Source organism: Eutrigla gurnardus (genome assembly GCF_963514095.1).
Source record: "Eutrigla gurnardus genome assembly, chromosome: 9".
In the NCBI taxonomy this organism is placed as follows: Eukaryota; Metazoa; Chordata; class Actinopteri; order Perciformes; family Triglidae; genus Eutrigla; species Eutrigla gurnardus.
In genome coordinates, this window is record NC_139923.1 from 8,961,735 (window position 1) to 8,988,135 (window position 26,401).

A 26,401-nucleotide genomic window follows, 5' to 3' on the forward strand; every position below is an offset into this window, starting at 1 on the left:
TCACGAGGGCCCCAGTGTAATAACCGTCACGAGGGCCCCTGACACAGCGTCCTCACAGCAGATGGACGTGACCTCAGCATTTAAGAAATAAAAGTCAGAGAGAAACGTGCGACTCCCGCGAGGACGCTTTACTGGACGCTTCATGCGGAAACTGCTAGCAGTGCATGACGAGCCCGGGTTCATACGTGTAATGTATCTCATATGTCGGGATCTTTTATGAAACACGGAGGAGAAGAGCTGCGTGGACGCAACCTAATATCAGTCATCAACAGGAAAGTCACCCATCTGTTATATCCATTCCACAGAAATCAGCCTTATTGATTATAATTCCACGTGAGAAGTCTTCCCTTAATCACTCATCGGTATCTGCGCCTGTAAGACTGTATTAAGGAGTCGACCTGCTCTAACTCTCTTTGATCTGCCGACTGTAACTTCAGCTACTGTGTCAGTCTGACCCAAATGTGGATTTTGCTCTGGAAAGCTCATCTGAAGAATGTGCTGAAGTGGAATCAAAGACGTTCCCAGACGGAGTAGAAATAAGTGTCTCTCGGCCCCTCGATCACCCGACTCAGCAGTCCGTCATCCCACCACTTGTTTTGAATCGCGTAAATCCCCCGACGTCCGTGGAAAGAGGTGAAAAATCTGATGATACTTGCGAGAAAAGCAGCCGGTGTGTCGGAGGGGATGAAACATCGTCCCTAACTGTGTTTCTAGGGGGGGTATTTTCATGTCTTATTGAAAGGCAGAGGAGACGGAGGACGCAGGATCATCATTCGCAGCCGGGGGTTTCAGTTCACGGTGATTTAGTGGCCGCTGAGAGGCCGATGCATTGTTCCTGTGTGGGAGACGAACAGACATTAACGGTGTTTGTGTTTGCAGGAAGGTGAAGGAAACAGAGAAAGAGAGGAAGGTGGTCGGTCGAGAGAAGAATTGAAAGGGGGGGGCGAACGAGAGAAGCCGTTTGTTTTAGTTATTCAAGAAATATGATTTATGAGCTATTTTGGATGGACGGGCAGCTTGGGGCCCCCGATACAATTGAATTAGTCTGGTTTGGGATATTTTTGGACGTCCATTAACATGTCGTCCTTCAGATTTGTGAAAGAACATTTTTTATCTAAGCTACTACTTTATTTATTCATGCTTGAATCAGAGGATTCCTTCTTTTGCATATAATCTTACAACACGTACCTTTTTAAAGGCCAGTTTATCCACTTCAGCAGCTCTTAAAGTTCCAGTTGCACTCCCGTCTATGTACTCTTTTACACAGTGGTTTGTTCATGCACCGTTCCTAGTCTGATTTGTATGTTAACATGGTGAAAACTGATTTATGGGGTGATACAAAGTTCTCCAGATCAAAGTGAGTTAACGGAGGTTGAGTTTCCTTCGTTGAAGCTCTATTCTGAAAAACCAGTATTAGGGCGAAGGTCATTTCTAACATTATCATGATGCCTTAAAGTGAATACGATCGTTTCAGGTGATGTTTTCACAGCAGAAAATGAGTTATTTAATGTCCAAACACGAGTTTGACATGTTTATTGTTTGTTTTTTTACTGTTCAACGTGATGGATCAGGAATCTCACTGCTATTAGTGTAGACTTACATTTCTGGTATCATGACCTCCCTAACAACCGCTTTTCCTCAAGCAAATACCTCCAAAGCTAAAAGTTAATAATAAGAGTACCAAAACAATGTATTATTGCACTCCCATAAAGTTATGGGACTCGAGTCCTCCAGTAACCCAAAAACACTGGATCTCTGGAGAATTGCAGCAATTGTCTCTTATCAGATCTCCGTCACCACAGGGCCTTCAAACCTTCAGTTGCCCTTTTAGGATTTTACAACCCGTCTAATTTTACTGTGATCTCCACACGTCGTTTCCCCGTCGCCTGTCCGACCTGTTTACGTGTGAGGTCATCACGAGCGGAGCCGTCGTCCAGCCTGGCGTCGGGGGGCGGGGACACGCCCGGGCCAGGCCAGCTGCATGGCGAGCGCCAGCGCCTGTCCTCGCCTTATTGTCAGCTTCTCTCACTCCCTTAACTGTCCCCTAACACCCTGACAGTCCCCTGCAGCAACACACACACACACACATGCAACCGCACATTAACACATGGCTCACTGCGACCAGCCACCTGCGTACTTGGACACACACACACTTCACGGTCATTACAGCCACCGAGAGTCAGGTTGCAGGGAAACGTGCACCCCGAGTCCAGGTGTATACTGTACACACACACACACACACACACACACACACACACACACATACCGGACCTATTTGTGCTCCGCATTCCTTTACTTTTCACTTTCTCCTGAAAACAACCTAGCATCGGCACACACCCCGAGGACAGCCAAGTCTCTCCGCCGCTCCGACATGCAGCCCAGAGGTCAAAGGTCTGTTATTCCAGTCTGAGCGTCCAGACGCACTCTGTGCATGTGTGCACGTCTTGCTAACTTCGGGCTAAGCCTCCGCAGCACCGCGTGTATTTCCGTACGTTAGCGAGGGAGCCTCTGCTGCCGGTAACCCAGTCCACGCTTTATAATTCAGGCATTAGTGTGTCTATTCACACACACGGGACCCAGGGGCCACAGCGAGAGTATGAAAACGACATTAGACCACGCAGATCACCTTTCACCCCCCCACCCCCCCCCGACTTTACTGAGCTGTGCCGCGGGGGGGAGGGGGGGAGGGGTTTGAAGCCCCACGACACCGAAACCCTATCGCCGTGCCGTTGTTTTTGGGGACAATGGCTGCTGGTTAAGTACGGGGCAAAAAGAGGTGTAAGTGTTTCACAGGTCTGCCCCACGGTGTTTGTTCCACGGCTGAGAGACACGTTCACAAGACGAGATGTAGAACATCAGGGGCCACTCGCCAACGCCGTAAATCACCAGAAACACGAATGCAAGAGGGCGGCGAGGAAGTGAAAGGGATCCTGTAAACGTTTTTGGCGGGAAACTTGAAGCAGATCATCAGCGAGAGATAATACGTTTATGGAGCAGAACGGTAACAAAGGAGTGTACGTGGTCCGTCACCTCACCATTCCATTATTAAACCATGCTTGGTTTTGGACTTAAATATAATGAGAAATTGTCATTCAAATCTTTAAAATCAATTCCTATTTGTATGATACAGTTGATGTGCTACATTACTTATACAAAATGTGGAAAGATTGCCCAAAACACAGAAACAATCTTGAAATGAAAAAAAAAAATTAACAATCGATTTTAAACAAAGCGTCACAATGATATTTGTCCCACCTCTAGTCTGTGGAATATGTGGTTGTTTACTACGACTTCATGTATAGTATTGTGTATCATTATTAATATCAATAAAATAAAGTTTTCCTGGTTCTTTTCTACAACATCTTGGTATATTTCAATTGGCTGAAAAGTTTATTTGCCTTCATGTCCTCTATAAAACGCTCTCTCCGTGCCAAAAAGCATCCGTGGATAACGGCGGCGCAGCTTCAAACGCCGCTTGTCAAAACAGCCTTTTTCACTGTCCACTTCCACTGCCTTGATCCTGAGAGAAATACCTCGGCGGAGGAATGATCCTGGTCCTCCCTCCTCCCATCGTCCTGCTCCGCTTCAACAAACAGCCCCAAAGTCCTGTTTGTTTGCTCTGAAAATAATCGGCCCGGGGGCCTGTTTTTATTGAGCCGCGTGGCGTGATCTCCACCGCCATGATGTCCCAATCTGTTGTAGGTCTGAGAGGTGGGAGGGTTTGGCAGACTCCTGTGTTTCTTGTTCCAAAAATGCAAATTTAAAGTGTGCGGGTGATGGTCGACACTGTTAAGCTTCTCCACACGAGTCCACCTGTCCGTCATGTTAGGAGAGGAGACGTTTCCATCTTCCTACGTGTCCAACATCTTCTTCCAACTTCAGTCACAAACTTGTTTCTCATGCGGCCTGCACTCTCTTTAACCCCAGTAATTCAGTGCAGATCAGCCGGCTGCACCGCCTCGCCGCACACATCCAACCTCGTCTTTCAATTTCCTCCGTATCTTCCCGAGTTCGGGTTCGAATTCACCGTTTCTGGAACGGCAGGCTTTCACAGCAGGTTTTTTGCTTGACAGGTTTCTCTGCGTTCCTTTCTGTGCCGTCCCGTTCTCACCGAGGAGGAAACCTTCCTGATTTATGGCTCCGCCATTGTTCTCCTCGTCTAAGCTCGCCTTTTGAGATTTACAAATGATGCAGCATTTTTCAAACAAACCTCATAATAATGTGCCTTCTGGCTCAGGCGGTGCTTTTAGTCTAAAGTGATTAAAAAGCAACTTTGTTTGATGGCAAGAGGTCGGTTTTTACTTTTAAAGGGATGGATCACCACGAAATAAACCTTCATGTCAGAACTATGGATGAAAGAAAGTAGTTCCTAAATTAATCTAAACATAGATCTTATCTTAAGAAACGAAGAGTTTTGAGTTTTTGAAATGTATTTTTTGAGTACTACAAGTCGACCATTTACAACACAAAAATGCAAACTTCTTGCCTGTGAAAGCAGTGATGTGAAACTGTGAGCTTTTTGATTGAGTTTCCTTTTAGCAAAACGCTCCGAATGAGTTTGAGTTCCCTCAAACAGTTAAAGGTTGGAAGGCCAGAGTGGATCTTTGTCAAGGTTGAAGGTAGTAATTAAGTTTGTTGTCATGGTTCCAACTATGGAGCATTCGTGTCCTTTAACAAAACGAAGGTCACAAACATCTTGGCGAGGAAAGTGAAGCATCCTGGGTAAAAGCAGCCAACTGTACTGTGAGGCGCGTTGAAAGACGCCGTCCACAGGTCTTCATAAGCCGCCTACCTGTACTTCCTCCTCGTGACTCCAGTGAAGAGGTCGGCGTCCACTGGAGCTGAGAAAACATCAGAAAGCTCAGGCTTGGTCGGGCAGCCAGGTCAAGGACCTCAAGGGCCACAAGGGGCCCCGGCACCCTCCGGGTCATTAATAATTAATGAAACCCGAGGCTGGGACTGGAGTCCATGACTAAACACAAAGAGAGCTGGAGCAGAGCAGTGAGAGGGCGTAGGGGGGGGGGACTGATAAAGAAAAGGCCCAGAATCCAGACCTGGATCCAGCTCTGGCTCCAGTCGGTGTTCCTCACTGAATGCTCCAAATGCTCCAGACACAACAATCTGCACAACCCAGCGAACGTTTGAAAACCGGAGAGGGGAGCCGGAGTCCCTTTTCCGAAACTCAAGTGAGGGGGAAAAAGAAAATCTGTGGTTGTCGGACGGGGAGAACTTTCTTATATGGAATAAAAAACAGCATGAAAGTCTGTTTCTCTCGTTTCCCATGAAACCCGTCGTCCTGGAGCTTCTATGTGTTTACTCGCCCTCGAGGTGCGATCACGCCGAGACCGCCGTTACGAGCACGGCCTGATGAAAGAGGAGCTAAGGGAGGCTTAGGGGGTCTGGGTCTTACCCCTCCCCCATCGGGCCAGATATGAAAGCAGATAGCTCAACAAGATATTATATAACGAGCAGTTTTTTTGAGAGAGCAATCTGATTGGATGAGGTGATCTAATCTTGCAGTAAATATGGTTTAAGAGCCGTCTTTACTACAGATCTTTATTCTAAGTAGATGTTCTTCAATATTTAACATAACCACAGTGATGTAGCTGACATTTAATTGGCTGCATCTTTATGACGTATCAGTGTCGTGTCTGTAACCACAATAAGAAACATGCTCTCATCCCCACATCGTTTCTAACGTATGCTTTTATTTCATTTTTTTTTGCAGACTTCTTCGGATGACTGCGACCCCCATGAGGGAATCCACGAAGGGAAGGAGGGCCAGTACCGCCTGCAGGTGACCCAGTTTGTCCAGAGGCTGGAGTACTGGCACAAAGACCTGACCAACACCTTGGTCACCTCCATCACCGTGGTGCCGGTCCACGGCCGCGCCGTGGCATACCTGGGCACTGCCGACGGACGCCACATACAGGTAAACCAGTCTTTACCGACTTCACAATAAAGGTCTTTGCAGGAGCCTGATTTGCATGAAAACACCAGCAGTCAGGCGTAAACAGAAGGCCCGAGGCTGCAGCAGCCGGTGCGGTTCCCCCCTCGCTCATCCTTCATGTAAATCCGGCAGGATGTCGGTACACTCCCGCTGGAACACACAGCTCTGGCTCCAGGTGCTTCTTCTCAAGGCAGGTTGTGAGAAACTATGACCGAGCACCAGGACCTTTGCTGTTTGCACTATTTGCTTACCTTTGACCTTTGCTCAGCGAGCCTCCAGAAAGCCCACGTTCCAGTCGGCCATCTGAGCAAACAAAGCATTTCGCCCATCGTTGTACAAACCAAACGTGGATGACACGTCTCATACAGGACCTGTCACTGCCGCTTTCAGGGATTTTAGTTTTTTTTAAAAGAGAAAGAAACTCACCATAAGTCGATTTTGGTGATTTTCCATTATCAGGATTATCAGGATAATGGAAACTCAGGACCCTTTAACCCTTTCTGAACCTTAACGTTCTTTGCGATCCTGGGACGGTGGTCTTGTGAGTCTTTCAGAGTCCAGGATGGAGGGACCCGAGGAATGAGGCTTTCTAAGTCGGTGTCTTCTTTTTAAAAAAACACACTTTTATCGGAACGCATATCCTAATTTTGCCTGCCTCTTTTTTTAATTTCTTGATTATTATAATCTTCACTTTTATTTTTCATTCCCTCTCAATGAAGCTCTTCTTTTGATATGTGCTTTCTAAATAAAGTTTATAATATTGTCAGAATTAGGCTAAATTAGGTTGGTATATGAAGGATTCTTGTACAGTATGTAGATTGTCTACGTTTATCCATTTAAAGACTGTTTCAACAGTGGTTGGATGTAGCTTAGTTGAAAACTTTTCAATCAAATCGTCCAGTTTCTTGTCTAGACGTCCAAATCAGCCGATCAGAATATGTTTCCATGACGTTCCGAGCACATGAAATGCTTTTACTGCCAGCGCACCTGCAGTTCAAACATGGATTTGGCCCGCTGGAGATCCATTAGTTGCCTTGTTGTTGTTGTTTTCAAGAGTCATACAAGTGCTGATCATCGAGGGAGAATATAGCATTTTGGCATCCAACTTAATGAAGTCAATGTGAGCGCTCTGTCAGTAGACTGTGACTGGCTGGAGTCACTTTGCCTCCTCTTCATGTGGTGAGGTATTGTGTGCAGCCTGTCTCTAACTTTACTCCGTACGCATGCGACGGCTGCAGCTGCAGGACGGAGTCCAGCCGGGGACACCGTGCTGGTGCGTCGCCCCGTCGGTTCGATGCCGGACCAAAAATAATGAAATAACGGAATAAAAAACGTAAAAAGTGAAAGCTTGTGACCTCACTCATGTTTTTGAAACAGAAGAATGAAAAGGGCACTCATGGAAAAAAAAGGGGCCCGACAGCTGCTGGGAAGGGAGGGAGGGATTGGAGAGGAGGTGTGGGGCGGCTTACAAGCTGAACGGCACGTTAATGGTGAACGGCGAGCTTCACTGACACGTTCCCTCGCACGGCATTCTCTCCTCGCTGAGCGCCCCGTGCAGCTGTTGCTGTGTGTTTCTCTGCCATCAGACCCTCTTTCACTTTTTTCTTTTTTTGTCTTTTTTTTTTTTTGGGTGGCAGGACTATTTTGGCTGAAGTTCATTGTTTTAGCAGCTGTCCGGCGCTGCAGAAGTCTCCATCTTATCAGATATGTTCTGTCCATCATCTGAGACGGAGAAGCACCAACGAACTGAACACTGAGATTTTTATGATGAAAAAGGAGGAGAGAAGCTGAACATCTTCAGTCTCATTTTCAATGACGTCCTCCATCTCGTTCAGCTTTCATACTTCTCAGTGCAACCACAGACCTGCAACTTTTGGTTTAGGCTATAATCTCTGTAACGGTAACAATAATTTTGCATGGTGGCAAAATCAGCAGATGATTGTTTTAAAGAAACACATTCTCACTTCCAACTGAGTCGTCCTACACTTCAATCTGTGACTCTACCAACCCTCAGCAAGACCCAGGAATACTGCGAAGTTGACACACGGGACACGAACAGTGGTCTCCTGCGTGAAAGTCCGGGCTATTACGCTCATGATTATGTGTATTTTACACAAATTATGCTGCGTAACCTTTCGTGCGAACAGCACAACTAGACATGTTTACCCTTTCCTTCTCTATCGCCTCGTTCTCACATCGCGGCCTTGACTTTGTTGAGAAAAGTGTTGCCATCATTCACTTTCCCCCTCTTTGATTCTCCACGGCGAGCATTTGAACTGGCGACCCTCCGGCCACCTGCTCCCTCCAGAATCTCAGCGACAATAAGAAATCTGTGAGAGGTGGTCGTCTCTCTGCCTCTGCAGCTCCTTTCATTGTTAGCGCCATAAAAGGGACCTGTCAACTTTTCATGTATTTCTGTTTCCTGGTGGCTCCCGGCGGACGGGACGTCAGGAACGCCGGGTCGAGGCAGTGAAAGAAAAAGAGCGTTTCTGGCTCAGGAAGTGTTTCGCTCGGCTTCGAGCGGCTCACTGTGGGAATCGCACAGTGGCTGTGTTTAGAGGCCAAACTTCCCCCCCGTCCGCTTAATACAATAAGCTGTAATTTACACCGCTATTACCTCCAGAGAGATGGCCGTTGTATGGCCCGGTCCCCAGCGGAAAGCCACCCATTATACTCGCCGTTACAAAGCTGACGTTGATCATGAGGCTCAAACAGAGGGAGGAATGACGCTGCAAAACAAGGCATGTCTGAGGGCCAACCAACAAAATCACATTTAAAGCTCACAATGCCGAGCATTGTAGGTATTTACTGCAATCACACACACACACACACACACAGATACCATGACTCCCGTCCCTGCAGAGTCTCCTCAGGCACCGTAGGCTGCACCGCATCGCAGCTCCAACCTGACACTGTGTGCCCGTGGACCTGGGTGTGTGTGTGTGTGTGTGTGTGTGTGTGTGTGTGTGTGTGTGTGTGTGTGTGTGTGTGTGTGTGTGTGTGTGTGTGTGTGTGTGTGCGTGCGTGTGTGTGTGCAATGGGGGGTTGGGGGATAATTTAGAGGGCTTCATGTAACTGGAGCAACCACACACCCCATTAAAGAGCCCGTTCTGTTCTGTTTGCTCCGGGGCTTGTAATTGCAGCTTAACTGCAAATGATAAATGCTCTTCCAGGTGTGTGTGTGTGTGTGTGTGTGTGTGTGTGTGTGTGTGTGTGTGTGTGTGTGTGTGTGTGTGTGTGTGTGTGTGTGTGTGTGTGTGTGTGTGTGTGTTTTCTCTTCAAATTGTAAGAAGTTTTATTACTAAAAACATGGTCAGTATTTACTGATTTATGGCGTGAAGAAAAGATGTATTGAAAATTCCCTCTTATATAAACTCTGACTTTAATACGTCAATAAAATGAAACAAGAATTTTGAACCTGGCTTCATCCGATGTTGGGATTTCTGATCTGGAAATGTCGAAGATTTGCACATATTGGATACGATCATTCTCACTTACATATTAAACATAACATGTGTCAAACAAATATAGATAGCAAAGGTAGCCAACTTAGATTCACAGCACAAAACGCTGTAGTTTCAGTTCCAACTGGTTCAAAGATCCTCGATGAAGCTGATGAAGCTCAGGGAATATGTCTCACCTGTCTGAACCAGAGAGCAAACTGGGACAACACCAGGGACAGACAGACAGACAGACAGACAGACAGACAGACAGACAGACAGCAACAACATCCTCTTGGGAGCAGGACGCTAATAATTTATGGCAAAAGTTAGTATAAATTGAGAGAAACATCTCAGTGTTTGCATTTGGATCTGGGACCGGGGAGTAAATGTTTAACGTGTTCCTCGTGCGTCTGTCAGACCTGCAGACCAGTACGAGGATCCAGGATGACAAAGGGAAGGGAAATTAGTCGTTTCAGGTGCACGCTCGCGTGGCTAATTAACAATGGCAGCTTTCCAATTCTGCACTGCCACGCCTCAGTGGAACACACACATCATTACTGGTGATGGTTACACCTACACTTCTGCTGCTCTGACGATTCATACAGGTCTTTTAAGACTTTTCTTCCAGACCATTGACAGAAAACAATGCAATGAAATGCATCTCTGCTTAAAGCCTCGGGAACACGATCCGGATCACAATCTGGATCTTGTTCCTGCACCAGACTCGAGGTGTGATGGCGCAGCGCCAAAAAAAACATCATGGAGGTCGGGCGGCCTCAGGCGACGGCGTGGATCTACTGCTGGATGCTCCACGCTGTTTAATCTCTCCTTCTCCTTGAATTAATATCGGGTATCGCTGAGAAACGTGGTAACCTGTGTGATTATTTATTTATTGATTATTATAACACTGCACTCCTAAATCACAAAAGATTCTATTTGAATGCATGAATACAGGTTCATAAGAAATCAAAGGTTTTTTGATCAATATCCATAACCCACTAATGGAGTTATTATAGCTATTAATCCCCAGAGGGAAATCAGCCAGACACAAATAAAACTACACAACAGGAAAACCGGCCTCGTATTCATCATCGTATCAGGCTGTCCCCGTCATGACCATGTCGTCACATGAATAAAAGCCCCTTTAAGTAGTGACGTGTCCTGTCCTCCCTCCTCCAGGTGCTTTTCTCCCGCTTCGCCTCCCCTCACGTCAACATCCGCCTGGACTCGAGACCCGTCTCCGCTAGCGTGGCGCTGCTGGACGCCGCCGACCGCTCCGGCGGAGCCTTGCTGATGGCCACGGGAAACAAGGTGAGCTGGGAAACACGGAAGAACAGCACAAGGGGGGAACGTCTTACTATTCTAAGATCAAACTTGTCTTGTGCACATCTCTGAACCACAACAAGAACATCAGCCATACAAATGTCTGAGGGGGAAACGTGTGCTGGACAGAAATGAGGAAACAGGCCCTTACATCTCCCTTCTCCTAGATCACCAGGGTCCCTCTGATTGGCCCGGGCTGCGATCAGCTGACCACCTGTACTTCCTGTTTGTTGTCGTCGCGGGTGACAGAATGTGGCTGGTGTGACGGACGCTGCACCAGAGCCAACCAGTGCCCCGCCCCCTCCCTGTGGACCCAGGACTACTGCACCCCTGTCATCACCAAGGTAACCGTGCTGCGTAGTTTACCTTTAACACACCATGTCCTTCTTGCTTGTTTGAGCTGATCAAGTCCTCATTGTTTCATTGCATTTTCATCACCATGCAAATACCTCAAAATAAACTTGGACACACGTCACATGATCATATTCCCAACGTAGTTTTGGGTTCAAATAAGTGTATGGTTGTTATGTAACTTAAGTAGGTTTACGTAACATACTTACATAAGTTAAGATAATTCAGCGTGACACGAGACGAGACACAAACAGCGGGATCCCGAGTCAAAGTCCTGTGTTTGTTTGTATGATGTCACCTGACTTTTTCTCTGAGCCTCTAATGAAAACACGGATGGGTTTGCGTTGTAGTTCCGTGACAGTGCGTCAGTATCATCTCCTTCCAAAACGGTGTCTGTTGAAGCCACAACGTGTTTGTCTTTCCGGTGTGAAGGTCGTGGTCCTGCATGACACACCAGCCTTCTTACAGCAGGACTGTCCTATTTAACTCTGTGAGACTTTACTGAGTTCACTCTTTCTCACTTTAATGTTGCACCCCACGCTGTCAGGCGGTCTCCACGGAGAAAAAACAACAACACACAGCTACTTCTGCTGACCTAAATGCAACAAAATGGGTTAATGGGGCGAGACTCTCGGGACGATTTTAAAAGAGGGAATTTTGAAAAGATGAAGTGGACGACTGACGTGAACTCTGGTTTGGTGTGAATGCAGCCGGATGCAACACTTACCGACTGAAAGTTATCTTCCTCCATCTCATGTCAGCATGTTATGGTCTTACTCACATTTTAAAGATTAAATAGAGATAAATAAAATGACAATGGGCATTAAAATTAACTGGCTTTACTCTCCAGGTCTTATCAAGTAATTTGTTTTAAAGATAAAATACCTTTCAGAAACAAACATCTTCATATTGATAATATCAGATCAACTTTATTGGGAAAAAAATCTGCCACACTGAACAACTTTACTCTTCTCAGACTCTGAGCCAGAAATCTCCACTTGAGTAGCACAAACATCCACCAAACTGTCCAGTTTCATTCCTGTCTATATTCTGAACGATTTCATCAAGGGGTTTGTTTATATATCATTCCTAGGCTGATTTATACCACATTTTAGCCCTTAAAACTTGGCGAAATGAGGTTTTTTTTATGGCTGTTGACAGTATTTTTCTGATTTATGGAGTGCTACAAAGACATCCAAAATTCCTTCAGTAAAACACTCCAATATGTCAACAAAATGAAACAAGATTTTTGAGCTTTATCCAATGTTCATATTTCTGTTCTGGAAATATGCCTATTAGCACATATTTAATCAAATAATATTAAACATAAAGTGAACCCTGTTCACCAAAGATACATCGATTGACAGCACAAAACGGTTCAAGTGGATTTAAAGATCCTCGTGATGGCAGATGGTGGAAGGAGGGAGAAACTTATGGGGGAAGTTGCGTCTAAAATGTCCCACCTGCCAGTAAAGACAGAAAACAAACACACCTGAGATAACAGCGGGGAGGGAGGGGCAGGTGGGGCAGCATCAACATCCTCCTCCAAACAGGAAGCAGATAACTAACGCATGTTACGTGTTCATTTGGAGACACACTGATGTGTAAGATGAGAATAATTTATTCTATAAAAAATGTGTTATTACAACGTCAGACCGGGGGGTGTAAATGTTGACGTGATTCTCGTGCGTGTGTGTAGGTTTTCCCGACCTCCGGCCCGATACGAGGCTCCACGGCGGTGACCATGTGTGGGAGCAACTTCGGCTTCGACAAGACGGAGAGCTTCAAGGCGTCGGTGGTGACGGTGGAGGTGGCGGGCGCTCCCTGCAAGCTGCCCAGACAAGACAACATCAACAGGTGTGTGTGTGTGTGTGTCGTGGAAAAGTGTTTTTCTTTGTCTGAGCATTTTTTTTAAAAAGAGCCCTGTTCCTGAGAGAGAGAGACAGCGTGGGTGTTTACGAGATAAAGGGTCCGGTACGCTGGCGTCTTATAGGGGCAGAGCAGTTTAATAGGGGTTATTGTGTTGAAGGAAGAATGTTAAGAAGCCCCCCCTTCTGCATTCAACACATGACTCCCTAACTGAAAGATTGCTGGGAAAAAAATCTCTGCATCCAAACTTTCCACTCTCCCAAATCCATTCAAAAGCCCTTTTTGCTACAAACAACGTCAATACGAATTGTCGGGGGGAAGGGGGGGGGTTGATAAAAACACTGCCCACCCAGTCCCAGATGAAGATCCTCTCTTTGTGCGTTGCTGCAGAGCGGCCGACCATCATTAAATTAAGATAAATGCTCGGTGGCTGCTGCAGGGTATAATGGCCGTCTGTGTGTTGTCTGGTTGGGGGTTTAGGTGGACTGAGATGCAGTGTTCCCCCGTGTTCAGCGGGAACTTCACCCCGTCAGGACACACGGTGAAGGTCACCAGTGGACACAAGGTCGCCACCATGGACGGCTTCACCTTCGTGGTAAGAATGCTGGTATTTCCTTCTTTCATCCCGTGTGTGTGTTGTTTATTACTAGAGACATATTTAAACATTTGAGTGACTGAGAGTGAGCGGCGGTTTCTCTGCATCCAGGACCCGGTGATCCACGAAATCTTCCCGACATTCGGGCCGAAGTCCGGGAACACCATGCTGACCATCAGGGGCGCCTTCCTGGACACCGGCAACCGGCGAGAGGTGACGATCGGGAAGGCGGCCTGTAAGATCCAGAGGTCAGTTCAGTCTCTTTATTTCTATCCTTTCTATTCGTTCTCTTCGCCTCCAGCGTTGCATGACAAGCTCTTTGAAAACAACGTTTGCATGTGAAGTGGCGGTTATATTTTCTCTCTTTCTCAGAGAGGAATTGGGGAGGATGTACAGGACACAAGCTTCCCATTTTCCCAGGAAACTCCCGTTTTTCATTGTCCTCACCCGGTTTCCTCCCGAGGCCACGATTCTCTCGTATTTCTTCCTTCACTTTCAACATCCTTTTTGTTCGGCGTTTATAGCCTCGAAGACGCTGGATTCAGCCGCAGCCGAGCAGCAAGCTTGACTCTGAAAAAGTGAAGCCAATGCAGAAGTGCCTTAAACTTGCATTCTGTCTATTGGCCATCAGGGGGAGACTCCTCTCTGATTGTATAGAAGTCTATGAGATTACCCTACTTCTCTTGATTTAGTATCTCAGTAAACATTGTAAATATGAGTTTATGGTCTCAAGTCTTCTTCAGTCCAGCATGATGTTCATTTAGACAATATTGGTCCATTAAGAGTCAAACAGACCAGAAAGCAGGGGACGCTTTAGGGGCGGGGCTACCTGCTGATTGACAGGTCAGACAGACCTGACTCACAGTAGTATAGCATAATCCACTCACTGTACTGTCTGTGTGCTCTGTATTAGGGTTCCTACCATATAATATTTTCCGAGTACAATAACATATCAGAGAATATCACATATCACTATCGCTTAGGTTTTTGTGTTTTATGCTATACAGTATGACACTATTGTTGTTATTAATATTATTATCAGTAGTCGGGGTGAATTATTCTGAAATCTTTCTTAATAACTGAAAGTATTTAACACAAAAACGCTGTTGCGGTATTCTTTAAAGCTCACCATGATCCAGGAAACAAAACTCTTTGAAACTATTACTTTTTGTTTATTTTAAATGTCAGAATGTGTGTGTGGCAGACACTTAAATGTGTATTGACGTTCCTGTAATTTTACTGAGAACATTTTGCCTGTGAACTGGAGGTCAAAGGTCAAAGGCGTCTTTTCTCCCGCACAATCCGGAAATGATCAGCAGAACTAATGCAGGAGAAGTGCTTGATTAGGGGACAATGGCCGCCGCTGTGTATCTAACACAAACAACCTGTGTGTCTGCCTCCGCCTCCAGCCTGTCGTCCACCATGCTGACCTGCAAGACGCCGCCGCACGCCGTTCCCTCCTCGCAACCCGTGAAGCTGACGGTGGATTCGGTGGAGCGTTCCGCGCCCGTCCTGTTCACCTACAACCAAGACCCGATCATCATGGGCATCCAGCCCTCGCGATCCTTCGTCAGGTCAGTTCAGACTCACAGCCGCTTCTCCACAGCAGGAAAACCAAATATTGCTTTCTTTACACGGTCTGCTCCACACAACAGTAACCCAACCTTTCTTATTTATATATTACTTTATTTGAGCTTATTCTGTTCATTTCATTTTTAGTTATTCATTTGTTGTTTTTACTGTCCTTTAAATGTGTCCCATCTTTAATTAATATTAGAATATATATATATATCATATATAGCAGGAAAAAGCGGATTAGTGCATATGACATCATGTGACCAGGATACCGGACCACAAAGGTTCACCAGAAGAAGGCTTTTTATAGAGGGGAGAACTGCTATCTAAATAATAAATGCTCATATAATATTGTAATACTTTAATGTCTGCATGTATGGCTGCCAGCCACAAAGTAACTTTTTAAACATTTATTATACATTTCCGTGCAGTTATTTTGCTGCAAAGCGGCTTTTATAGTTCTTTGTGGCCGGGACGGATCTGCTTCCACGTTCGGATCCACAGAAATGGTTTAGACATCGCTATTTGTCAACGTCAGCGTGATTCATTCTCCTCCAAACTCGGAGCTCTCGCCAATTTGCTGTTCTGAAAGTGAGGAGAACGAGGGCGAGCGGGAGGAAACGAGTGGGAGGTGACGAGTGTCTAAAGTGCTAACGCTAACAGCAGGTCCGTCCCGGTGGGGATCTACCGTGTCTCTGTCCGATGCTCACGTCCGTTCTCACCCCCCCCCCCCCCCCTCACTGTAGCGGAGGCTGCACGGTGTCGGCTCACGGCTTCTTCCTCCAGTCCGGCCTCCAGCCCCAGATGGTCCTCACCACCGGCCAGGATGCGGAGGTCTTCCATGTGGTGAGTACAGGGACGGTGTCATATCCCTAAATGAGACATCCATCATGTCGAGGTTGAGCATAGAAAGACGCATCTACAGTGTTGAAACATTTCCCCTCGTGGCCATTTTGAACTTTTCCTGGAACTTAATTCATTTCTCTAATTGTTTGGCCGTCTTTCCCTTTTGAATCTCTGCACGTCTCCTTTCCAGCACCTGTTCAAACATCACGTTGACATCGTGCATAAAAACATTCTTTTCATTTTGGCTACATTGAAATGACGTGGAAACACAAACGCGATTGAATGATTTAAGCTGCCTTTTTGACGGCAGCAGCTTTCCCCCGGGACAAGCAACCTTTTAGGGAATTCAGGGTCTAAACGAAGCTCCAGGGACAAAAAGGCCCCCGGTCGGGTGTGGTCCCTCCTGAATGTGGAGGAACTTTCAGGGAGGGGCCACAGCCGTGTCCGAAGCCAATTCCATTTTCTGGTTGTTTGTCCGTTTTTGATCCAATTGATTTGAACGCAATTTGAAATTTGGGACAAATGTCCACCTTCACTCAAGGATTTTACTGCTCAAAGGTCAATACTTTGATCATTTCCCACAATCATGCAAGACATGCACTGCTGCTTGACTGGTTGTGGAGGCAAATAACCGCGAGGCGGTAATTCTAGATTTCTGATTGATGGTTATTTATTTTTGCTTTAGAACAAAACACCCGACAGATGTATTTAATGTGGAGACGGATTAAGTTTAATTTCCCTCCTCTGCATTTCATTTGTTACTTCAGCATGCTTCAGTAAATCCACACAGGCTGCATAGCGGTTCTGCTTTCAGGTCTCTACGCAGACTACGATGAACCTTTTAGTTCTTTTAGGAACCGTCTTCTTATTGGAAACGATGCTTCGGTTCCTGTGGCTCCTTATATGGTTGGGAAAAACCCATTTAGGAATATCATGTGACGAACAGCAGGCAGTGATATGTGTCAGATACATGCATGGTATTGTCATTATACACACTAACGCCCCAAAAACATCCAGGAAGAAATAAAGAGTTGTTGAGACCGGCAAATAGAAAAGAGCGAGACAAGCCGGAGAAGACAGGAAATGGAACATTCTGATCGGTAGCACCCAGCTGTGACCTCTGACCTCCACGGTGCTCTGGCTCTCCTCGCCGCCACCGCCGCCACACTTTATTCTACTTATTGAGGGAAATGATATCACGTCATCATCACTCCTTCGGGCTGTCAGGCCTTCGGAGATGTTTTAAATGATCCGACCTCGACGCTCCGGCTTTCAACACGCCGTCAGCAGACCGTCAGTGAGATCTGGACTCCATGTGGTCCAATTATAAGGGTCTTAAAGTGGTGTTACGTGTTTATAAGCTGTCAGCCAGGTCATCAGTCAAAGGCAATAGTGGCTTGAGTTGTGAAGAAGACATTTGGAGGTCCTGTGTTACAGTACAGGAACATAGATGGACAGAGGAAGGAGCTTCTTTCAGGCTCGATGGACTTTTACTCACTTGTCACTTCATATTTGTCTCTTTTTGGGTTTTTGGGACTCGTTTTCATAGCAAGTTTTTACATGTTTTTAAAGATGTCTTCTTGATTCAAGCGCAGAGGTCTCTCATGTTCTAACTTGTCTCTCTGATTTTTGGAACTTATTCAGTTAAACTCATCCTGCTTTAGGCGAGCTTTATTTGATTAACATCCAAGAAAAGCAGAACTCTTTTAATTATTACTATTTAAGTCAGTTAAACTGTTTTGATTATTATATTATATATCATATTATATTATATTATATTATATATCATATTATATTTACATTTCAGTCTAGTCTCCTCAAAATCTCACCTTGTTTCTTTCTGACTGGGAACTTTAACTTAAGTAAGTACATTTGGTACGTTTTCTATATCTAAACTATATCTAAACTAGATTTCAGTCTCGTCTTTTTCGTCATTAATATTGCATTTAGTCACATCCCTTGTGTAACAACGTCATCCCGTCACCATCTCGCCTCTACACACGTGTGACGATGAACAACGCCAAAATGCCAAATACAGCGATGCAGCAACGGTTGAGACACTTCGTTTGGATAGACTGATGCCGGCGGACGACCAACTAGCAGGATCCTGTTGAGGCAGAGCGTCTGGTGGTCTGAGGTTCTGAGGTTCCCGTCTTGGTTCAGACTGCAGAGCCTCCGTGTTGTTTTGCAACATGAAGAAGTATTGAGTATTGTTGATACTCCGCGATGTAGCTGCGTAACGTTCTGTGTGGAAGCATCCGTGAATATTAGGTTGTTGACGAACAAAATAGGTTTCATTATTGAAATGAACTTTTTCGGAACATATTTAACAATAGAATTTAAAACCACATGAGAAAGACACAACATGCGTTCTTGTGTAACCAAAGCTTTCGTGTTGCAGCCAATAGTCCGTCGGCGCTGTCTGACTGTCATGGCGTCCCTCCATGTCGACCTCCCTCTCCTCCGTTCTCATAGTGCTACTGGATTACAGCCTCACAGCTTCACTGGCACTGCTCTCGCTGATGGAATGATACCACAGAGAAATTCTCTTTGTTAAATAACTCTTTCGTCCAATTTTGAGATATTTACACTTTTTAAGTTTTTTAATCTTATGAAGAGTCTTTCATTCAGAGTGAGTCAAGAAACAAAAGAGCCTTTTCTTTTGTCCAGAGCGAAGGTGTGTTGTTTTCTTTGTTGTCTCTGTGTGTGTGTGTGTGTGTGTGTGTGTGTGTGTGTGTGTGTTGTTTGCCTTCGTGAGGCGGTTTGAGTACAAGCAGCGCTTTGTACTGATGTTATCTGTCATCCTGAGCCGCACGCGGCTGCAGGTTCAGTCAGTAAATACCAACACACGTCCTCTCACACAACATCCTTTTATCCCCAATCTGTGTTTTTACACACACCGACACGCACAAACACACACACAGACAGACACACACTCCCTGCAGTGTCTCATCTTTCAGTATCCCTTTCCCCTGGTCGTTGACCTGTGTTCAGGTCACTGTTGATGGGTCTCTGGAGAGCTCGGGCTTCAGGTTTATGAGACAGAAACTTCTGGTTCGAATCCCCGATTCACCTGACGCGTATCTGGACTTGCATGTCAGACCACCCCCCCCTTTGAAACTCATCTTTGAGCACGTCACTTGCAGCCGTTCCAGTGGACGCGCTCTGAGGGTCGACAGTCCACGATTGTGTCTGCGTTTGGAAGCATCTGGGTGTGAGGCAAGGCCGTCTGTTTGGTCTCTGTGGACAAATTAAAGGTTAAGAAAACAGTGGAAAGGTTGAGCAAACTGGACGTGTTGAAAGCTGTAAAGAGCTGTTGAATTTTGCAAACAATAGCCTACAAGTGTCCTGGTCTCCTGATATACAAAGAATAAAGACATTATTATGTTATTTTACGTAAACGTTTTGCTGTGCTGAATGAAAAAGTCATATTCTGTTTATTTTATGGGTAAAAGGAAAAATGTGCTGAATTCAGGTGAAAGGGAAGATTATTTAAAGTCTTATTTTGATGAAGATAAATAATCTCAATATTGATCAAAATGATCATGAATATAATTTAGTGGTAATCCTGGGCTGAGTTGAAAGGGGGACGTTTGTTTGCAGTTTAGGGCCATTTCACCAGTGAGCACCGTCGCCATGGTTACCTGCCATTTGATGTCCTTTGTTCACTGATTCAGATCACTAGTTAACAGACTGGAACGAGGCTTTCTGTGACCAGGTTATAATATCACTAAACAAACACTGTTCTCTTGCCAAATAGAAAAAAATAACCAAAACCTTGGTCTTCAATTTCTTGTTTGTTTTTCTGGAGTTGTGCTTGAAACTTTGCTGGGAGTCATTTCACCTGTAATCTTAGAGGAGTCGGGTCACATGGTCTTCATGTGTCACCTGTTGCCGCTGCATGGCGAGCAGTCAGGGTTCACTTCACTTTCAAGTCCACAGCATTCTGTGACTGTGTTTTAAACCCGTGAAAATCCCCCGTTAAGATGTGAAGAATACATTTCTCTCACGTTGATGGGGACCCTCGCCCCGATACTTTACTGTTGGTTTAAAACTGGAATAACAAGTAAGGGATGTAGCAAAAACAAATTGCTGGCTTTCCAGAAAGAGGAGGAGTGGGAGTAGCCTGTATGAAATAAGGCTATCATTCCTAACGATTTAGGATGGGATCGGGCCCCGTAGGACCCCAGCTGTCGCCTGTTAAATTCCTCCCAGTAAACTGGGTGAGTTGAGGCCGGGCCTGGGAAGGGACAGTATAAGCGTCTTATTGTTTTAACCCCTGGAGATGGAGGCGAGGATCTCTCACAAACTGACGTCTCGGAGGTTTCCATCACCAGCGGAACGGCACCGTGAGTAATGTGAGCCGGCCCGTCATTCCTTCAGAGCCGGGCCTAGATGACGGCCGTGCGATCAAAGTGGCCGGACGGCGTTCAGTTCAAGAAATCTGTCGATCCAAGCAGACTAGAGAGAGAGAGAGAGAGAGAGAGAGAGAGAGGGAGGAAGAAACCAAGACTGCTTAAAACTAATAGCAGAGGTTTCAGGCCTCTCAGCTGGAGTCGGAGCGTTAAAAAGGAAAACAGCCAGTGTTGACTTGATATCTGCCTCTCAGATCTCCAAGTAAAGCCGGGTCTCAAGTCAATCTCAGCTTTCCCACCAACATGAAAGGTCTTTTTTTTACGATCTGTCGCAGAAAGCTGGCATAGTCACAAAGCCAACGGGGGAAAACTGCAAAAAAAGTCATCTCAATTGAGTTCATCAGACCAGCTTTGCTTCTCGGCTTCAAGCGTCGCCTGCATTCACAAACCGGCTGGTTTGGTGTCGGTCTCGTCGTCCTGTCTCAGCCCAGCGGCCTCCGTCCCTCCTCGACACCTGAATGCCTCTTTCCTTTCCCATGCCCCCCCACAGCCGGGCGCTATCCCAGAGAAGGAAGTGAATGAAAGTGCATGAAGGTTGCTGTTGTCGCGACGGTTTGTTACACACAACCGGCCGAGTCATCGCAAACTGTTTGGATGAACATCCTTCGATCAAACTTTGACAGAATGCAATCGAGTTAAGCTGATCTTTGCTCTCCGGTTCTGATGTAGCCGATGCTAACGCAGCATCTACGCTAACATCTTTAGCAGCTGCCATTGTGTGTTATTTCAGCTGAAGGCTTACTCATCGCTCTCTAGGTTAAAAACATTTCATCCAGGTTTATCAAACCTGTTTTTTAAGCTCATTACATTCTCTGGATGAGCAACATGGCCGATAAAACAAAGGGCATTGCTTTTGTTCTTGTGTGGGACAGCTGTACAAAATATATGTGTAAGCTTAAAGGTATAGCTCAGAGTATCTATTGCCTCCATACAGCAACATAAATGCACTAAAAGGCATGGCGAGAAGCTCGGATAACAACACACACAGAGGGGCAGTGACATTCTTTCAACTAACAGTTGTTTAGTACATTAATTAACAGTTATTAATGCTCCAAATATCGAATAAACATCTTTAATGTCTGCTGCAACATTGAGACAAGTGGTGTTGGGACATTATTTTAAAAAGTTGTGTTGCTCATGTGCATGATGGTAGAGCAAAAGAGTGAGGAGAGATAACATGAAGCTCTAGTGAAAAGATGCTAAACTCATTACGTGAAGTTACAAAGAGTGAAAATGACACGTTAGAAAGTCACGACGATCAGCAAAAGCACGTCTGAATCTTGAATCCAGAGTCAATAATAACACAGCGTGCGAGGAAACGGTGGAAAAACTCCACCGGCATAAATCACTCTGGATGTGACGGCCGGCGTTGTACGTGGGAGCTCCGTTATGACTTGGCTTTTTCGCAGGCTGTTACACTAATGATCCTTCGGGGACGGCGGCGGTTTGGGGGGATCGCTGGTTCTCTCATCACCCCGCAGTAAAGCTCTCGGCCGGCTCTCCCAGCGATTGTATTTACAGCTGCTGCCGACCTGCAGCCCTTCACCTCCTCGGCCTTAAATACGAGGAGACATCCAGTGAACAATGAAACTGACTGAGGTTTCCACTAATTCACAGGATATTTTTCCTTTTGCTGCAGCCCCTGGGACCTGGAGGGGGGGGGGGGGGGGGGGGGGGGCTCTGCTCGATCCTTATTGGTGTGTGGAGCTGGGAGGTTAATTGGATTGCTTTCGTTAAGCGACCCTCACACACAAACACACGCACACAAGGTTTTCATGATTTTTTCAGGTATCTGCGCCGCCGTAACTCCGGTAACTAAGGTAGTTTTATGTCACATGACGGCTATTCAGCAACTTACAGCAAGTTGAATCCGCTCCCTTAATGTAGCAGTAACTTTAAAGGGAACTGGTTTATTTCATGTCTAATAACTCTGTGTTCCCGTCCTCCACTCAGGAACATATCCACCTTTCCTAGCCCAAAAGGTAAACACTCGCTGCCGTTGGCCACCGCAGCACAAACATCAGCATTGATCTCTCAGCACGCAGACAAACAAGTCGGGTTTGTTCTTTGTGGAGGAATATCACGCCATCATCGCACATATTTATATTTTTTTCTCGTCGTCATATTCATGTTTGCGCTGCACAATGAAGAAACCACAATCTCCGTGACAGATAAGGCCCATCCTCCTTTTTCTGGCACAGGAACTCCTGGGAGTCTGCAGGGAGCCGCCAGTGAATTTACATATCGACAGGAAGCAAATGAGCTAATCATTTTAGAAACACTCTTTAACTGCTCCAATTACTGTCACTTTCCAAGACATGTCAACAACAGCTGTCAGATCAGAACACCCAGCTATTATCCGTACCCCTTTTTTTCATAGTCTGGCTTTTGATTTTCGTGTTTCTTGGACCGCTGCCCCAGATCCGGATCACAGACCAGGAACCTTCCACAACGCGACACCTTTAGTAGCTGAGCTGTTTATTGACTTTACTGAGAGTGAGATGAACCAATGAAAACAATAATCGCTATGTACCTAAAGCTTTCATCTTTATTGACAGAAACCTGTCCTGTCGCCTGGTTCAGGTCAAAAAAGATATTTGCCAACAAACCAGGGGGTGAAATTTACACCAAAGTCTATGAAATTTGCCATGAAGATGAATATTTTAAAATAAGATCACTGAGCTAAGGTTGGGAATGTATCAAAGATTGTGGCTTGAAATAATGTTTAAAAATGCATGATGTTTCCAGAGTTATTGTGTTGATTAAGGGTGAGCTTAATATTGACCAAAATAATCACAAATAAAAACAGACCTACTTGTTCCCATCCATCCCATTTTAACTACAAAAAGCAGAAAACATGAAGTCCAGCACTCAAAAGACGTTCCTCCTGAGCAGCTGATAGGAGGCCGGTTCAAACCTCCATGCAGTCATTTAGGGTTTAGATCATTGCCGTGTAACAACATCAGCATCTCTAACCTCATCAGGTCCCTGTGGTCCCTTGAGTCAACATGAAACTGCCACGCCTCCAGTAAAAAAGGACTTTTTCAGTCTCTGACCGGGGCTTCATAATGAGCAAAGAAGCTGGGAGGCCCGTGTGAATCCGGCGAGCTCTGTTGTGCCCTCGGGCCACGCATGAAAACACTGCAGAGCCTGAGAACAGGTGGCATCTGATATAATGTGTTGACTATAAAAAGAGGCTTCCAAACGGAGGATTCCTGCACGGCGGGTGGAAGAACCCAGAGAGTCACTGAGAGATCGTGGCGTTGGATCTCTTTTTGGATGTACAGTATTTAGTAGATCTCAATTATAAGATCTGGTTTCGGGGCAGCTTCAGGGTCAGTTAAGGGAGAGGGACCTTCATAGCTGTGTGGTAGCAGAGCATGCTACGTGACTGACACGTCCTGGGTTCGATTCCAGCCTTGACCTTACTTTACCTAACTTTATCTCACACATACACAGACGTGCAGCTGAGCACCACATCTCACTCAAGGACACTTTAACATGTATTAACATGTATTAACATGGACAGTAGGAGCCGGGGATCAGCCACCGACTTTGTGATTTAAAGGCAACCCGTTCACCCCCCTGAGCCGCAGCTACCCCCTTATAAAGCTCCTCTAATACAAAACAACCGTAAAATAACTTTAAACGCATTAAAAGGATGGATCAAAACAAAAAAAAGGATTTATTCATCTTGTATTTTGCAGAATATGTAGAATATATTAGGCTGATGAATCCAGAAGGTCGTGGACAGACAGACAGACAGACAGACAGACAGACAGACACAACCGAACACATAGACTCCCAACAGGCTCAGGCCGTGAAAGTAGACCAGCAGACGATAGTAAAAACCAGATCCAGCCCAGATGATCTTAATGGTTGTATTTCCCCTCATTTCTTTAAACCTGCATTTACAGAAGTCCAGCTTTTCTAACCTGTCTGTCTGCGTTCCCGTCTGCCTCCTCTAGAGCTGTGTGTACGGCGAGAACCGCACCACCATCCAGTGCACCACGCCCTCCCTGGCCAAGCTGGCTCTGCAGCCGCCCGTGGTCACCAAGGTGGCGTTCGTCCTGGACGGCTACTCCACGGATCAGTGGGACCTGATCTACGTGGAGGACCCCCTCTTCCAGGACCCCAAGCTCACCTCCAAGGACAACAAGAGCATTGTGGAGCTCAAGGTGAGATTACAGCCTAGCAAGCTAAACAAAGACCCTCCTACACATGCTAGTTAGCCGCTGAAGGTTAACTGAATGAGTTTGTAATTCAGTTCTTGGGAGGAACTATTTTTCCAGGCGTAATAACATTCGGCTCAACGGCTCTGTTGGCTGTGTTGTGATTGACAGCTCAGAAGGCAGAACCAAAGTATAAAGGAGCTCAACGATTGGCTGAAAGTTAGACCTCTGGCTTGTGTGAGTTTCAGGCTCGTACTGATACGAATCAACAGTTATAAATGAATGATGTCCAACTTCTCCCAGTAGTCTTCCTCATATTCATACTGGAAGTGTTGGGAAGTTGTTCTCTGACCAGGATCTTCTTCTCTACATTGAATTGTGGATCATAAACCACCTTGAGTGTATCTCATACAAGCTTGTTTATCTCACCGCATCCTGGTCACAACGTCCAATCAGAGCAAGAGAGCTGTTGACCAATGGGATGCAGCTGATGGATCATGTGTTCTTTGTGCAGGAAGTAAAAAAGAGCAAGCTTGTTATTGAGATCGGCGTATGCTGGAATGACACTCTTGAACTTGATATTAGCAGCTAGCTCCACCCGGGCCACTTAGGTAAACTGGAAGCAGCCGACATTAACAACAAGTGAACCCAGAACCTGCAGATGGGATCTGATATCAACGTGTGAATTTGAATGGCTTTTATTAGAGAAATACAGTCATTTTAGATCAAATAAAAAAAGCAAAGATTTTCACAAGGTTGATTTACATAAACTCAGGGACTTAATGGTCTCCTAGAGTGTTTTTACACCATTTCAACATGAATGGCAGCAAACGGCACTTAAAACAGGGAGGGTTAAGTTCAGTTAGTGACAGTGTGGGCTCCATGGTAGCTCTGATGGCTTGACAGAGGTAGCAGCAGGGGGCGGGGCTTAGGGAAGGGTCAGTTGTGTCATGATTTGGTTATTTAAAGAGGAGACTGTGACTTACTTTAATGGTTGATTACTGTAAACGTTTGAAAACATATCAGGGAACAGCGACGGTTTGATCCTCCAGCTGGGCAGAAACACGAGACACCTGAAGAAACTCTCATTTCCATTTTAATGTTCAGTAATAAAACCTCCTTGTATGTGCTGGAGCAGGAGCTTAATGAGTGTTTCACAGAACAGCAAGAGCAGAACCCTTTACACTGCTGCTGTTCAGGTCTGCAGAGGTTAAACCACCACAGGTCTGATAGACTTTGCATGGCGTTTCATTTTAATTCACAGATCAAGTTTAAGGAGCTTCGCTGTATCAGATGAATTCACATTTTGGGATCAGGTTGAGCAGTTGAGGCTGAACTATGCCTCCCAATCCACATGTTCACACATCCAGCCGGCTCCACGGTCCGGGTCCAGTCGGGAAGGAAACAATACTGAAAGAAAAACAGGAAGTGAAGTCTGTTTCCCATCGTTTACCCCCCCAGGCCACCTTATACCCCCCCGCTACACCTCTCTATGTGTTCTCTCCGGCATTGTTCTGCCTGCCGAGGTCAAAGCTCTTGACATATTAATGCTGCTTTTCAAACAAGCCACCACCACATTCCCCAGAGTCGGTAACAGCAACACAATGAAATACATATTTCTCCTCGTTTTCTTTTCTTTCGTTTTGGTGTTGTTGACTGCAGCTCGATGGTTTGTGGCAGCTGTGCTGAACCTCGCAGGAGATCCTGGCTTCTCTCTCTCTCTCTCTCTCTCTCTCTCTCTCTCTTTTCCCAGACGTGACCTTGACCCGATGCTAAATCCGACCAGCGACCCCAACCCCCCCTTCACCTTCAGCCCAGACAAAACCCCATTATTTTACCCGGGGGTGGGGGGGGATGGTACC

General features: G+C 45.9%; 1 protein-coding gene across 2 annotated transcripts in view; it reads left to right on the forward strand.

Moving 5' to 3' along the window:
• The window catches only part of met (MET proto-oncogene, receptor tyrosine kinase), a 65,797-nt gene that overhangs the window by 19,793 nt on the left and 19,603 nt on the right, over positions 1-26,401 (forward strand). For both annotated transcript variants that reach the window (XM_084016797.1, XM_084016796.1), the window contains exons 3-11: positions 5,729-5,932; positions 10,573-10,704; positions 10,884-11,060; positions 12,767-12,924; positions 13,417-13,531; positions 13,643-13,779; positions 14,941-15,105; positions 15,853-15,952; positions 24,336-24,545. In XM_084016797.1, coding sequence (XP_083872923.1) covers positions 5,729-5,932; positions 10,573-10,704; positions 10,884-11,060; positions 12,767-12,924; positions 13,417-13,531; positions 13,643-13,779; positions 14,941-15,105; positions 15,853-15,952; positions 24,336-24,545 — 1,398 coding nt within the window. The remainder of the gene's footprint in view (positions 1-5,728; positions 5,933-10,572; positions 10,705-10,883; positions 11,061-12,766; positions 12,925-13,416; positions 13,532-13,642; positions 13,780-14,940; positions 15,106-15,852; positions 15,953-24,335; positions 24,546-26,401) is intronic.